This window comes from Chiloscyllium plagiosum, chromosome 11 (genome assembly GCF_004010195.1).
Source record: "Chiloscyllium plagiosum isolate BGI_BamShark_2017 chromosome 11, ASM401019v2, whole genome shotgun sequence".
Lineage (NCBI taxonomy): Eukaryota > Metazoa > Chordata > Chondrichthyes > Orectolobiformes > Hemiscylliidae > Chiloscyllium > Chiloscyllium plagiosum.
In genome coordinates, this window is record NC_057720.1 from 64,642,523 (window position 1) to 64,654,614 (window position 12,092).

The 12,092-nt window shown below is 38.2% G+C and overlaps 1 protein-coding gene across 2 annotated transcripts in view; it reads left to right on the top strand.

Moving 5' to 3' along the window:
• The window catches only part of edem3 (ER degradation enhancer, mannosidase alpha-like 3), a 76,789-nt gene that overhangs the window by 34,650 nt on the left and 30,047 nt on the right, over nucleotides 1–12,092 (top strand). For both annotated transcript variants that reach the window (XM_043699563.1, XM_043699564.1), the window contains exons 11-17: nucleotides 1,739–1,822; nucleotides 3,357–3,440; nucleotides 3,562–3,686; nucleotides 7,579–7,741; nucleotides 10,396–10,550; nucleotides 11,135–11,288; nucleotides 11,898–12,089. In XM_043699563.1, the coding sequence (XP_043555498.1) occupies nucleotides 1,739–1,822; nucleotides 3,357–3,440; nucleotides 3,562–3,686; nucleotides 7,579–7,741; nucleotides 10,396–10,550; nucleotides 11,135–11,288; nucleotides 11,898–12,089 (957 nt within the window). The remainder of the gene's footprint in view (nucleotides 1–1,738; nucleotides 1,823–3,356; nucleotides 3,441–3,561; nucleotides 3,687–7,578; nucleotides 7,742–10,395; nucleotides 10,551–11,134; nucleotides 11,289–11,897; nucleotides 12,090–12,092) is intronic.

The following is a 12,092-nucleotide window of genomic DNA, read 5'->3' on the forward strand; positions in this document are numbered from 1 at the left end:
TTTTTCACGCAGAGGGTGGTACGTGTATGGAATGAGCTGCCAGAGGATGTGGTGGAGACTGGTACAATTGCAACATTTAAGAGGCATTTGGATGGGTGTATGAATAGGAAGGGTTTGGAGGGATATGGACTGGGTGCTGGCAGGTGGGACTAGATTGGGTTGGGATATCTGGTCAGCATGGATGGGTTGGACCGAAGGGTCTGTTTCCATGCTGTACATCTCTATGACTCTATTGGATAATCTTTTGACTAATACACTACATGAGCACCAAGCTCTGATGGTTATATGGGTAGGAAACGCTTCACACTTAGAGATTTCATGAAAAATATGGACAAAGCAATGTTATTCAGAATAAATGGATTTCTGCCAGGCTGTTGGTTAGGGAATGTGATTGCTCTAAGGAGGTAAGAAAGTTAGACAACTATTGTCCTGCAATCCCTTCCTAAGGGGTGCAGCTGTTCAAGAATGACTTTAAAGAAAATAAATCACATTTACAAACATTAATGAAATGTCGGTACAAGTTACTTTGAGTTCTAAATTAGGTGGGAAGACAGTATCTGAATCTCAAAGTCAAATGGCACTAAATGCTAACCGAACCGTGACAACCACATCCCATGAAAGAATTATTCTTTTTAAAAGAAAACACACAGGAAATGAACAGAACTAGGTCACTACTCATGGTCAACTTATGTTTTATCTGGCCCATCTTTGCTAATTGTGAGAAATTTGTATTTCCAATAGGTTTATTGTTGGTGTTGAAGCATACATCCTGAAAGTGTCTTCAATCACATTTAAGTATAGTGTTCAGGCAATTCAAGTATTACTCTAAGGTGTTATCAAATACTAAAATAATACAGATTTGGAAGCACTTGTAGCTTGTAATATATTCTGATTTTAATATCAAAAGCAATAGCAGTTTCACAGTTAGAGAACTAAAATACAGTGGATGCAGGTAATCTGAAGTAAAAGCATAAAAGTTGGAGGCCTTCAGCAGGTCAGGGAATAGAAGCAAAGGTAATATTCCAATTTGACCTTTATTGTTAGGATTTCCTTTTCTCTCTCCACAGACGCTGCCAGGCTTTTCAGGCATTTCCAGCATTCTTAGTTTTTAATTGATGTTTCAGCATTTTTCTTTATTAACACCATTTGACTTTGAGATTCAGATACTGTCTTCCCACCTAATTTAGAACTCAAAGTAATTTGTACCTACATTTCATTAATGTTTGTAAATGTGATTTATTTTCTTTAAAGTCAACCTTAGCAACTTTGTCTTACGTTTATACAGGCAGTTGCTTGTGCAGGATTTGAATCATGACTTGCATCACAGCTGGCTAGCAATTAACAGTTGCTTGTAATTCATTTTATTTGTTACCATTTAACTAAAGCATGATTGGCAGTTTTTTTTATAATTATGATGAATTGAAATTTATTAAATGAATCTGATACAATGTTATTGTGAACTTAATTTTGTTTAATGTATGGAAACTTCGAACAAAAACAGGAAAATTCTGGTAATGCACAGCGGTTCAGTTAGTATCAGTAAAGACAAACATGCAAGTTCATGTTTCAGTTCACACTCAGTTTAGCCAGTCTCACCTTATTTATGGTGTCTGTGGTTTGTGTTTCTAGCCTTTTCCATTTATAAGTGATATTGTGTTTAACTTAGTACATTATGAAGCATTTGCTAGTGTGTACAGTTCAGTCTTTATATCACATACAATTGTTTCTTAATTTTTAGGTGTTGAAAGGAGATATTCGCCCAGCCATAGAGACACACGAGATGTTGTACCAAGTTACGAAAAAGCATAACTTCCTGCCAGAGGTAGCAAAGCTTTCTGAATGCTTTAAATGATCTGACTTTGTTTTTGTTCTTTAAGGCTATTAATGTCAGTGGAGCTATTCGTTAGTCTATTTGACTATTCTCCCTTGACTTCCTTATGATACCAGATTTGTAGGAGTGGTTTGCAGGTTTCATCTGTCACTTCTGCAATTCTGTTTCTACTGAATTTCTGGCACTTGTCAAATAATGGTTGTTCTCTTTTGATAGATGTTGCTCATACTAAAAGTCTTCAGTTAGACCTTTTTTTTATGTAATTGAAGTTGGATGTCAAAGGTGAATGGGATGAAATTGAGTAGCTTTTTCAAATATATGTTGTGCCAAATGGCCTTCATCTGCATTGTTGCACTCTGCATTTTGAATAACGGCCACCTTAATATATTCTGCATTAACTCTGGCAACCAATTTAATTATGAACAAATGGTAAGATGTTAATTTAAAGGTTTTAGGTGTATGAAATGTCACATTTGCCTATATAACAGTAAGTATGTTGAATATAATTTATTCTAGATGAAGTACTTGGGTACATTTCTGAAAGATGTCCTTTCCTTTTATTTTCTCTTCTGTGAAGGATACAAAGAAGCATTTATTTATCTTCCTCAGCTTTAGTCTCTAATCTCCATTGTGACAACCTTTTTTTTCCCTTCTTCAGTAATTACTACCTTGTAACTCCTGTCTTGCTAATAGGTTTTTTGTTGACTTCTGGCTTTATTTTCCTTCAGACTCAACAAGTTCATTCTTAAGAAATGGTTGTTGCTGACAAGTCCAATATTCACTGCTAATCCTAGTTTGTCTGTGAGAAATTATTAATATGCCACCTTCTTGAACTGCTGTTGGCTTTGTGCTTTGCACACCTGAAGGCCCATTGTAGGCTTGTGTAGGTTTACTTCCTGAAAGAACAATAGCGAACCAGTAGATTTTTTGACAGTTTTATGACCATTTTTACTGATGATGATTTCATTTCAATTCCAAATTCAAATTCTCAAACTGCCACGGTAAGATTTGAACTGGTTTTCTCAGGATAATTTATCAATGTTGCTGGACTTATCCAGAAGCTATCTCTTGACTGAAACTAATATTTCCAGCCCTCAGTCTTCTTTCCACAATCTTCAGTCTTTAAAATGCAGTGTTTAGTCACCTTGCATTTCTACCTGGTTCTGTTTTGTAGTTGCATTTGCTCTTTCAATCTTATTGCTCTCTTGCACTGAACTTTTAACTCTTCACAAAGTGCATTATTTTAAGAGAAATGTTTTCAAATTTATGGAGAAAAGAATTCTTAGGAATATTACTTTAAAGGCTAATGTTGCAATAAACAAGTTTTACAAATCTAAGTTTAAACTTGTCAAGTTAATTAACAATATTTAATGGTTGCTGCTCCCAAATTATGAAACAAAATGTAAATAACTAATGTGTCAAGTGATGTGACTGCTATTTAACATCTAAATGTTCAATTCACAAAACTAATCTCAACATTGTTCTGTAAAATGAGAATTTTCTAATTGGAAATATTTGTTTTTAGGCCTTTACCACTGATTTTAGGGTTCACTGGGCTCAACATCCCCTCCGACCTGAATTTGCTGAAAGTACCTACTTCCTGTACAAGGTAAACTTGTGCTTTATTCGTTGGATTTTTTCTTTAAAAATAATTCTATTGATTTTAATTGACACCTAAACATTGGAAGAATTCTGATTCATGTGTAAGTGACTATCATCATTACAAACAGGCTACAGGTGACAAATATTATTTGGAGGTGGGAAAGACCATCATTGAGAATCTGAACAAATATGCTCGTGTACCATGTGGCTTTGCAGCAATGAAAGATGTTCGTACAGGAAGCCATGAAGACAGGTCAGACCATTTATCATTTGCTGTGGGTAGTTCATTACCAGAAAACAGTATCTGGCAAAAAAATACCTAGTGTAATCCATAGAAGTTTGAGAGACAGTTGTCGAAGCTATGAAATAATTTCAGTCTTGAATAATCTCTGTTCTCACTTCAGTCATGGTTATTTTAACTCACAGTTTTACTATGTCTATGACTATCACCATTTGGTCTCCAGAGGCAGGACCCTGGGTAACCATTTTGTATCATATCCTGCCAATCAGTATGTTATTTTTATTCGTGCTGTGTGCCTCCTACCCCTCAACCAATTACCAACTACTGTGGCTCAGGGTTATCTCTGATTCAACGTGATGTCATTGATGCCCACTAATGCTATGCAGACATTTATCACCTTAACATTTGGAGGTATTCCAAGCATTTTTATTTCGCCTCCTAGAGGTGATAATAATAACCTGTCGAGTTTTGGGAAGATTTGTAGCTCAGGTTGAGGTTCTGGATGTAGGTTTGCTCGCTGAGCTGGAAGGTTCATTTCCAGACGTTTCGTCACCCTACTAGGTAACCGCTTCAGTGGGCCTCCGGGCGAAAAACTGTTGATAATTCCTGCTTTCAATTTATCTGTTTTGGGTTTCTTTGGGTTGGCGATGCCATTACCTGTGGTGACATCACTTCCTGCAGTGATGTCATTTCATGGTCTTTTTCTCAGGGAGTGGTAGATGGGGTCTAACTTGATGTGTTTGTTGATAGAATTCCAGTTGGAATTCTCATGCATGTCTCTGTTTGGCTTGTCCTAGAATGGATGTGTTGTTCCAGTTGAACTGGGGGCCTTCCTCCTCTGTATGTAAGGATACTAATGAGAGGGGTCATGTCGTTTTGTGGCTAGTTAATGTTCACAGATACTACCTAAATGGCTTAAATACAAACCACCCCTTAACACCCCACTAGCCAAAACAACAAACTCTAAGTACTACCGAGAAGCTTTGCACCAAAAATCTTTACTCGCTCGTGCAACAGACCATAAATGGACAGAGACATTACAACAAGCCATCGATATTAGACAGCGATAAACACAGAAAATGAAAAAACGATCTGCAGAAAAAACCTAGACAAACTTACACAAAATAACAATACTTAGAACACAAAAGCATAGATAAAAAACCTATCTGACCGATGTAAACAGACACTGAAAAAGCCGTCTTAGTAAGAGGATTAAATTACAACTGCCATGATGTTGATAAGAAAGATTTCTTAGCAGCATTAGAAACAACACTAGAAGACAACCAATTCACAGAAGAAACCCAGCAAACTATCAGACAGGTAGTCGCACCAACGTTAAGCAGAAAAAAGGAAGGAAACACACTGAATACACAAGAAATGAAAGCACTGGAAAGACTAAAAAAAAAAGCATTGTTATTTGCAGACAAAGGACACTTGACAGTCATTCTAAATTGAAGAGACTACATTGAAAAAGCGACTGCACTACTTACAGATACCAACACTTACCAACAAGTGGCAATAGACCCGACCCCACAGCTAGAGAACAGAGTCACAGCCCTACTCAAAAAAAACTTCAGAAATCTTGAGAAATAAATAAGACCGAATTCCAAAAAAGAAAACTGATCCAACACACCAACTCTTCTACAGATTACCCAAAATTCACAAACCAGGAGCCCCCCTCAGACCCATAGTCTCGCTACGTGGAATACCAACTTACAGATTGGTCAAGGAGCTATACCAAAGACTAAAACACTTAGTAGAAGTGTTTAGTAGATGTAACAGCCCTGTTTACATCAATCAACATTAACCTGGCCAAGGAAACACTGCCTACACAATTAGAAGACCCAAAGACATGTACACCAAACACCACCAACTTCATCAGCAAGGATAGTATCGTCAAGCCAGTGGACCTATGCCTTCACCTTCAACAACAAAACCTACAGACAAACCAGTGGAACACCCATGGGATCTCCGATATCAAGATTCTTGGTAGAGATAGTAATGCAGAGACTCAGACAAACAGCTCTGGCAACCATCCAACCCAAACTTTGGGTCTGCTTTGTGGATGACACCTTTGTCATCACTAAATGAAACAAATTAGAAGAAACCTTCAAGTCCATCAACAATACCCTTACTGGCATAAAATTCACTAAAGAGGAGGCAAACAACAACAAACTGCCATTCCTAAATGTCACAATAGAGCAAACAGCAAATGGGGAACTTGTCCGCTAGGAAAACAACACATACTGACCAAATACTGAACTACACAAACCTGCATCAGAACATTATTCCAACGAGCCACCACACACTGCAGCACAGAGAAACTACGCAGAGCAGAGGAAAATTAGCTATACAAAGTATTCAAAAAGAACGGGTACCTAATGAACACAGTTTGCAGATTTCTCAACAACAAATCCGAACAAACAGACAAAACACCTCCAGAAACCCGAGCCACTCTCCCCTACATCAAAGACATCTTGGAAATGACCGCCAGACTACTCCGAACCCTTGGCATCATGGTAGCCCACAAACCCACCAACACACTAAAACAGCAGCTAATGGTCGGTGTGGACTTGTTGGGCCGAAGGGCCTGTTTCCACACTGTAAAGTAATCTAATCTAAATCCGAACAAACAGACAAAACACCTCCAGAAACCCGAGCCACTCTCCCCTACATCAAAGACATCTTGGAAATGACCGCCAGACTACTCAGAACCCTTGGCATCATGGTAGCCCACAAACCCACCAACACACTAAAACAGCAGCTAATGAACTTGAAAGACCCTGTACAGACAACAAGCAAAACTAATGTTGTTTACAAAAGACCATGCAAGAACTGTAACAAACACAATATTAGACAAACGGGCAGAAAACTAGCCACCAGGATACATGAACATCAACTAGCCACAAAACGACATGATCTTCTCTCACCAGTGTCATTACATACAGAGGAGGAAGGACACCACTTTGACTGGGACAACACATCCATCCTAGGACAAGCCAAACAGAGACACTCATGAGAATTCCTAGAAGCATGGCATTCCAACAGGACCTCTATTAACACACACACCGAGTTAGACCCCATCTACCACTCCCTGAGAAAAAGAACAGGAAATGGCATCACCGCAAGAAATGACATCACCCACCCAAAGAAACCCAAATATATAAATAGAAAGCAGGAATTATCAACAGTGTTTGCCCGGAGGCCCACTAAAGGTGTTACCTAGTAGGGTGATGAAACGTCTGGAAATGAACCTTCCAGCTCAGCGAGCAAACCTACATCCATAATCACCAATGGAAGCGGAGCCCACAAAATAAAGTGAATAAATTATTTTCTTAAATTTTTTTTTAAAAATCCACTGAGGACAGATTGAAAGATAACCCCTCCAAACATTGCAGTGCTCAGATTAAAGTTATTTCCTGATCGAAATTTAGGCTCTTAAAAATTATCAAAATATCCTGGATTTTGAATACCAAACCCGTCACATTCAGATAGGAGCCATAAGTCAGCTGCAAATACAATCAGGTGAAAATGAGGACTGCGGATGCTGGAGATCAGAGTCAAGATTAGAATGGTGCTGGAAAAGCAAAGCAGTTCATGCAGCATCCGAGGAGCAGGAAAATCGATGTTTCGAGCAAAAACCCTTCATCAGGAATCATTCTACAAATACAGTCAATCAGGAGCCTTGTATATATTTCAGGATTGTGTGATTTCATTTCCTCATGAGCTTTCTGCTAGAGAACTGTCAGCAATGTATCAGTATGGCTGCTTAGCTGTTTTTGTGCAATGACCAAGTTTTAAAATGGCAGCTATCAAGCTAATACTAGGGAAAAATCCATTGCTTGTTTGATGCTAGTAATAGATTCAGATTTAATGTTTAATGCTTCCTCTTCTCTTTACACAGAATGGATTCATTTTTCTTGGCTGAAATGTTTAAATATCTGTACCTGCTGTTTGCAGAAAAAGATGATGTCCTCTTTGATGTTGAGGATTATATCTTCACCACTGAGGCCCATCTGTTGCCACTTTGGCTCTCTACCAATTTTAGCAAGAATAGAAATAATCAGGTAGGTGAATCACTTCAATTCTGCGAGTAGTTCAGAGGTATGATGAACTAAAGATAATGATGGGTGTGATAATACAGGAATATTAACTGGACTACCTGCTACGTTGGATACAATATGCTCCAAGTAAGTGAATTCTGTTAGTTGTAAAAATCTGAATTTTATTTTGGTATATAGCATAGTTTCATTTTATTTAATGATTTTCTATGAATGTGCAGTTTGATTTATATAGACTGATTCTAATCCATTTACAATATTCTCCCCTTCATGCTGTAATGAGGTGCTTTTACCTCTTGGGTTGCATGTGGTTAATGAGCAGCTAAATTGTTTAAAAGTAGCAACTCTACATTGCATTATTTTTGAGTAGTTATGAAAGGAGATGCATTACTATTGACTTTAATGGGGATGGATGGGATTAGGCATTCTGTAGAATTTGGGGAAACCAGGGATGACTGTATTGCACAGATATGATATCATTGATTGATTGGTTCTCCACCTGAAAGGCAGGTTGACTGACCGGCGTGGCTTAGAACGGTCCATCGATGGCTGCGGGGCAAGTTAAGCCTGCACTTAGGTGATCAGAGTTTGGAGCAGTGGTGCGACTGATCAATCCTAGGTGGAAGGTGGTGGTGATGTCGGAGGTCCAGGCATGAGGGATAAATCAAAGACTTTGGTGGGAGGGATGAGAACGGGGCAGAAGTTGTCTGATGCTTCATGGCATGACATGATCCAGCAATATCCAAAACATCATTGGAAAGATTAGGTATGTCAGAGCGTGGGGACTTGCTGTCCCAGCTGGTATGCTGGACCCAGACCATAAATGGAAAACAGCTTGACACCTGAACCTAACAAAATTTGACTGGGCTTAGCTGCTAGACTTCCCAAGATTCCAGAAACCCAGCTGTAATTTTTAAATTGGGAATAACAATGAAATTGACATGCAACCTCATTGTAATATTTGAAGTGTTAACTCATCTCCTTGTAACAGGTTGGCTGCCCAACTCTGTTAAAGCTGATAATGGGATGTTTGGTGATGGGTTCCAGGTGGAATTTAGGTTAGTAACATTTTTTAGTCTGCAGCCATTTATTTTTGGATTTAAAAGCCCACTCTTAGCATCGAAGAGGAAATGTAACTGTAATTTTCTGCTGAGGGGAAGAAAAAACCATATCCAGAAAATGTAATGAATTCTTTTCTTTGAATGGAATAGCTAATAGCCATTATCATCTGTGTATTTCAAAACTTTGTATGAAATAGTGCAGGTGCACTATCAGGCTAATGTGTATTTACATTACTTATCATTAAATTGTGCAATTATGGTTATGTTATGGCAGGACTTTGCTTGTGTGTGTTTTTAGTTTATTGGTTTGTGGAAGAAATAAGAAAAGTGTGCAAATGCTATTGGATTTGTTTCCACATGCTTCTACAAATGAATGACCTCTTTAAAGTTACTCCAGTAACAAGGTCCAAAGCTCTTGCAATCCTTTTGAAGCGAAATACATCCCCTCATCATCAAACTACTGATAGCATCTCCTGCTGGCTGTATTGACATTTTAGGTTTGGCAGTGAGCAAACTAAGGCTTCATTTGGCATTTGTTTGTTTATGTAAACATCCCAAGTATTGGTGAAGGACTATCCAGATCTCAAGTGGCCAAGAGTTAATTATATTTTTGAAAAAAGCCACGTTTATGATTTTAGAAGAACTGTGGTACACAGATATCAAATAACACACCGCGTGAGAGTGAAGGGCACCCCTGCAACATATTTCTAAACTTGTAGGCAAGCTGGATTTCCTAAATATTAAACATTAGTATTATTAGTACAGTTACAGCATAACTGTAGGAGACCACGATTTCTGACTTGGATTGGAGGCAAGTGCTGTATACTTCCCCTACAAAGCTCCACAGAAAACTCCAACTAGATTTGAATCACAAGAAAGTATGATTGATCCAGCACTTGGACAGGTACCCTCAGCCTATTGACAATATCTTTTATGGCAGATTGGTTGTTTCTTTGCAGAGATTGCCAATAAAACTCCCGTCAAGACATGGCATCACTGAAATAAACTAGTTTCTTGGCCAAAAGATGATTTCCGCCTGGATCACCACTAGCCCATTCTCAGTAGTGTGTCATCATGCCATCAGATGACGCGGAAAGCTTGCAGTGATCCTTGGAATATAACATGGACCATCTTTTCTCAGGAATTGGAGTATGGCACAGTGGCTGAACTTCATAGCTTTCATTAAACCTCATCTAACACAATCTTTGAAAATTTCTCCTTCCATTGGCAACTCATTACTGATAAAACAAAGGACAAATAGGTTTTGCCCAAGCAAATGTTTGGCCCTTTTGCTCCAAGTGGAGTCTCAATCAGTTAGTCATGATGTTTCTCATTTTCTCTCCCTCAGCCTCCTGACAGTGGGGTGAAAGATTCATATCCATCACATCACTCAAGTTTAGCATTGTTTGCACATATGCGCACACAACCACACTATTTCAAGTGTGGACTTTCTCCAATTGAGAAAGTGAAGCACAGGTCATGTCTGAATCTAAGAAAGCAGATGTATGTCCTTTTCCATCAACTTCACACAGTCAAAGCAGACTACTGAACAAACAAGTCCCAAATCCCACCATTCATTGATTCTTTTTTGTCTCCTAGACGGCAGGTTACATAGATTTGGACGACAACAACTTTGACTGGTCTTGCCCTAACACACAGGTTTTGTTTCCAAATGATCCGTCTTATGCTAACAGCATTCGTGAACCTTTTAAAAACGTGGTGGACAAAACTTGCCCAAAGGCCAGCATCCGACAGTAAGCATGGCTTGTATTACTAAACCCTGAGACTGTGTGCAAAATTTGTTTAAAGTCTTGTCTTTTCCAAGTGCACCTAATTTTGAATGCGTTATCCTGATTTAAATGAACATATAACATTTTATCAGTATACATCATTACTATACCGAGCTGTACCTACATTGATTTATCTTGTTTTTGTGGACATGCTGCTTGCCAAGTTAGTTTATCATCAGATTGCTAAAACAAAAGCATTTTCACTAATATGTTTTAAAAAGGCTTAATAAAGTGAGTAAGTCTCATTGGATACCTGTGTTTCAGTTTAGAGAGTGAGCTTATTTTTAAGCATTTATATTAAACAAATTGCTGTGTTTTTATTGAATTAGTTATAATAATGTAAAACTGGTGCAAATAATATTCAGTTTGTTTAAATTTGTGCAAAATGAAATTCAGTTTGGAGTATTTCCAAAATGGATTGTTCATTGCCTTTGCTAAGGTAGTTTTGTGTGGCAAGCAAACAGTGCATAATGGTTCATTATTTTATGTCGCTTTTCTTATTATTTTGCTGAAGGAAATTTAAATTCCTGTGTGTGTCTCTCTTGCAGGGAGGTAGGTGATGATCCTGGGACCAGGTCTCATCTGAGGGCCAGGGACTTTATGGCCAACAATCCTGAACATCTTGAATTACTGAAGAAAATGGGAGTCAGTTTGATTCACCTGAAAGATGGCAGGGTTCAGTTGGTTCAGCATGCAAACCAGGTGAAGTTGCTGCCATATAATATTGTCCATAAAGTAGGCATATATGCAATTTAAAATTATTAATGTCTAGGGAAAGTACAGAATGAAAATGGGTGGAAATTGTTTGGAAGATGGAATTTGCAATAAAAATAGAATACATGATATTCTCTGAGGTACATTACAAATAATAACAGTTGGATCCTATTAATATGATAGATATAAATAAAAACAGATCAACAAAGCCATTTTCACTGTATTACTAATGGCCACATGTGTGCAAAGACTGTTTTTAAATGAGTTATAATAGAAAATCTCCATGCCATTTGTGTTCTACAGTCTGAGAACATATGAAGTACTTAGAGCAAATTAATAGATTCATCTGTCAGTGAATCAGAAATATTCTCATCTTTTATTAAACAAGGGCCAAGCCAGGGAAACAGAGAGAAAACAGGGAAATGTGCACAACTTATACCCGGGTGCTGAGGGAAACTAACTTTGAACTTATGCTAGTAATTAGACAATGCATTTTCAGCAGATGAAAATGAAAGGATGAATGCCAAATTGCTGCTGTCTTTTAAGGAGAGTGAATTCAGTAACAAATGAACAGTGTATTGCTTTTCTCCTCCCCAGGCAGCCAGTGCACATGATGCTGAGGATGGCCTGCGCTTTATGCAGGAGATGATTGAATTGTCAAGTCAGCAACAGAAGGAACAGCTTCCACCTCGAGCTGTTCAGATTACCTCCCATCCATTCCTTGGTAGAGTGGTACTTACAGCTGGACCTGCACAGTTTGGAGCGGAACTTTCTAAAATTAGCAGTGGGGTA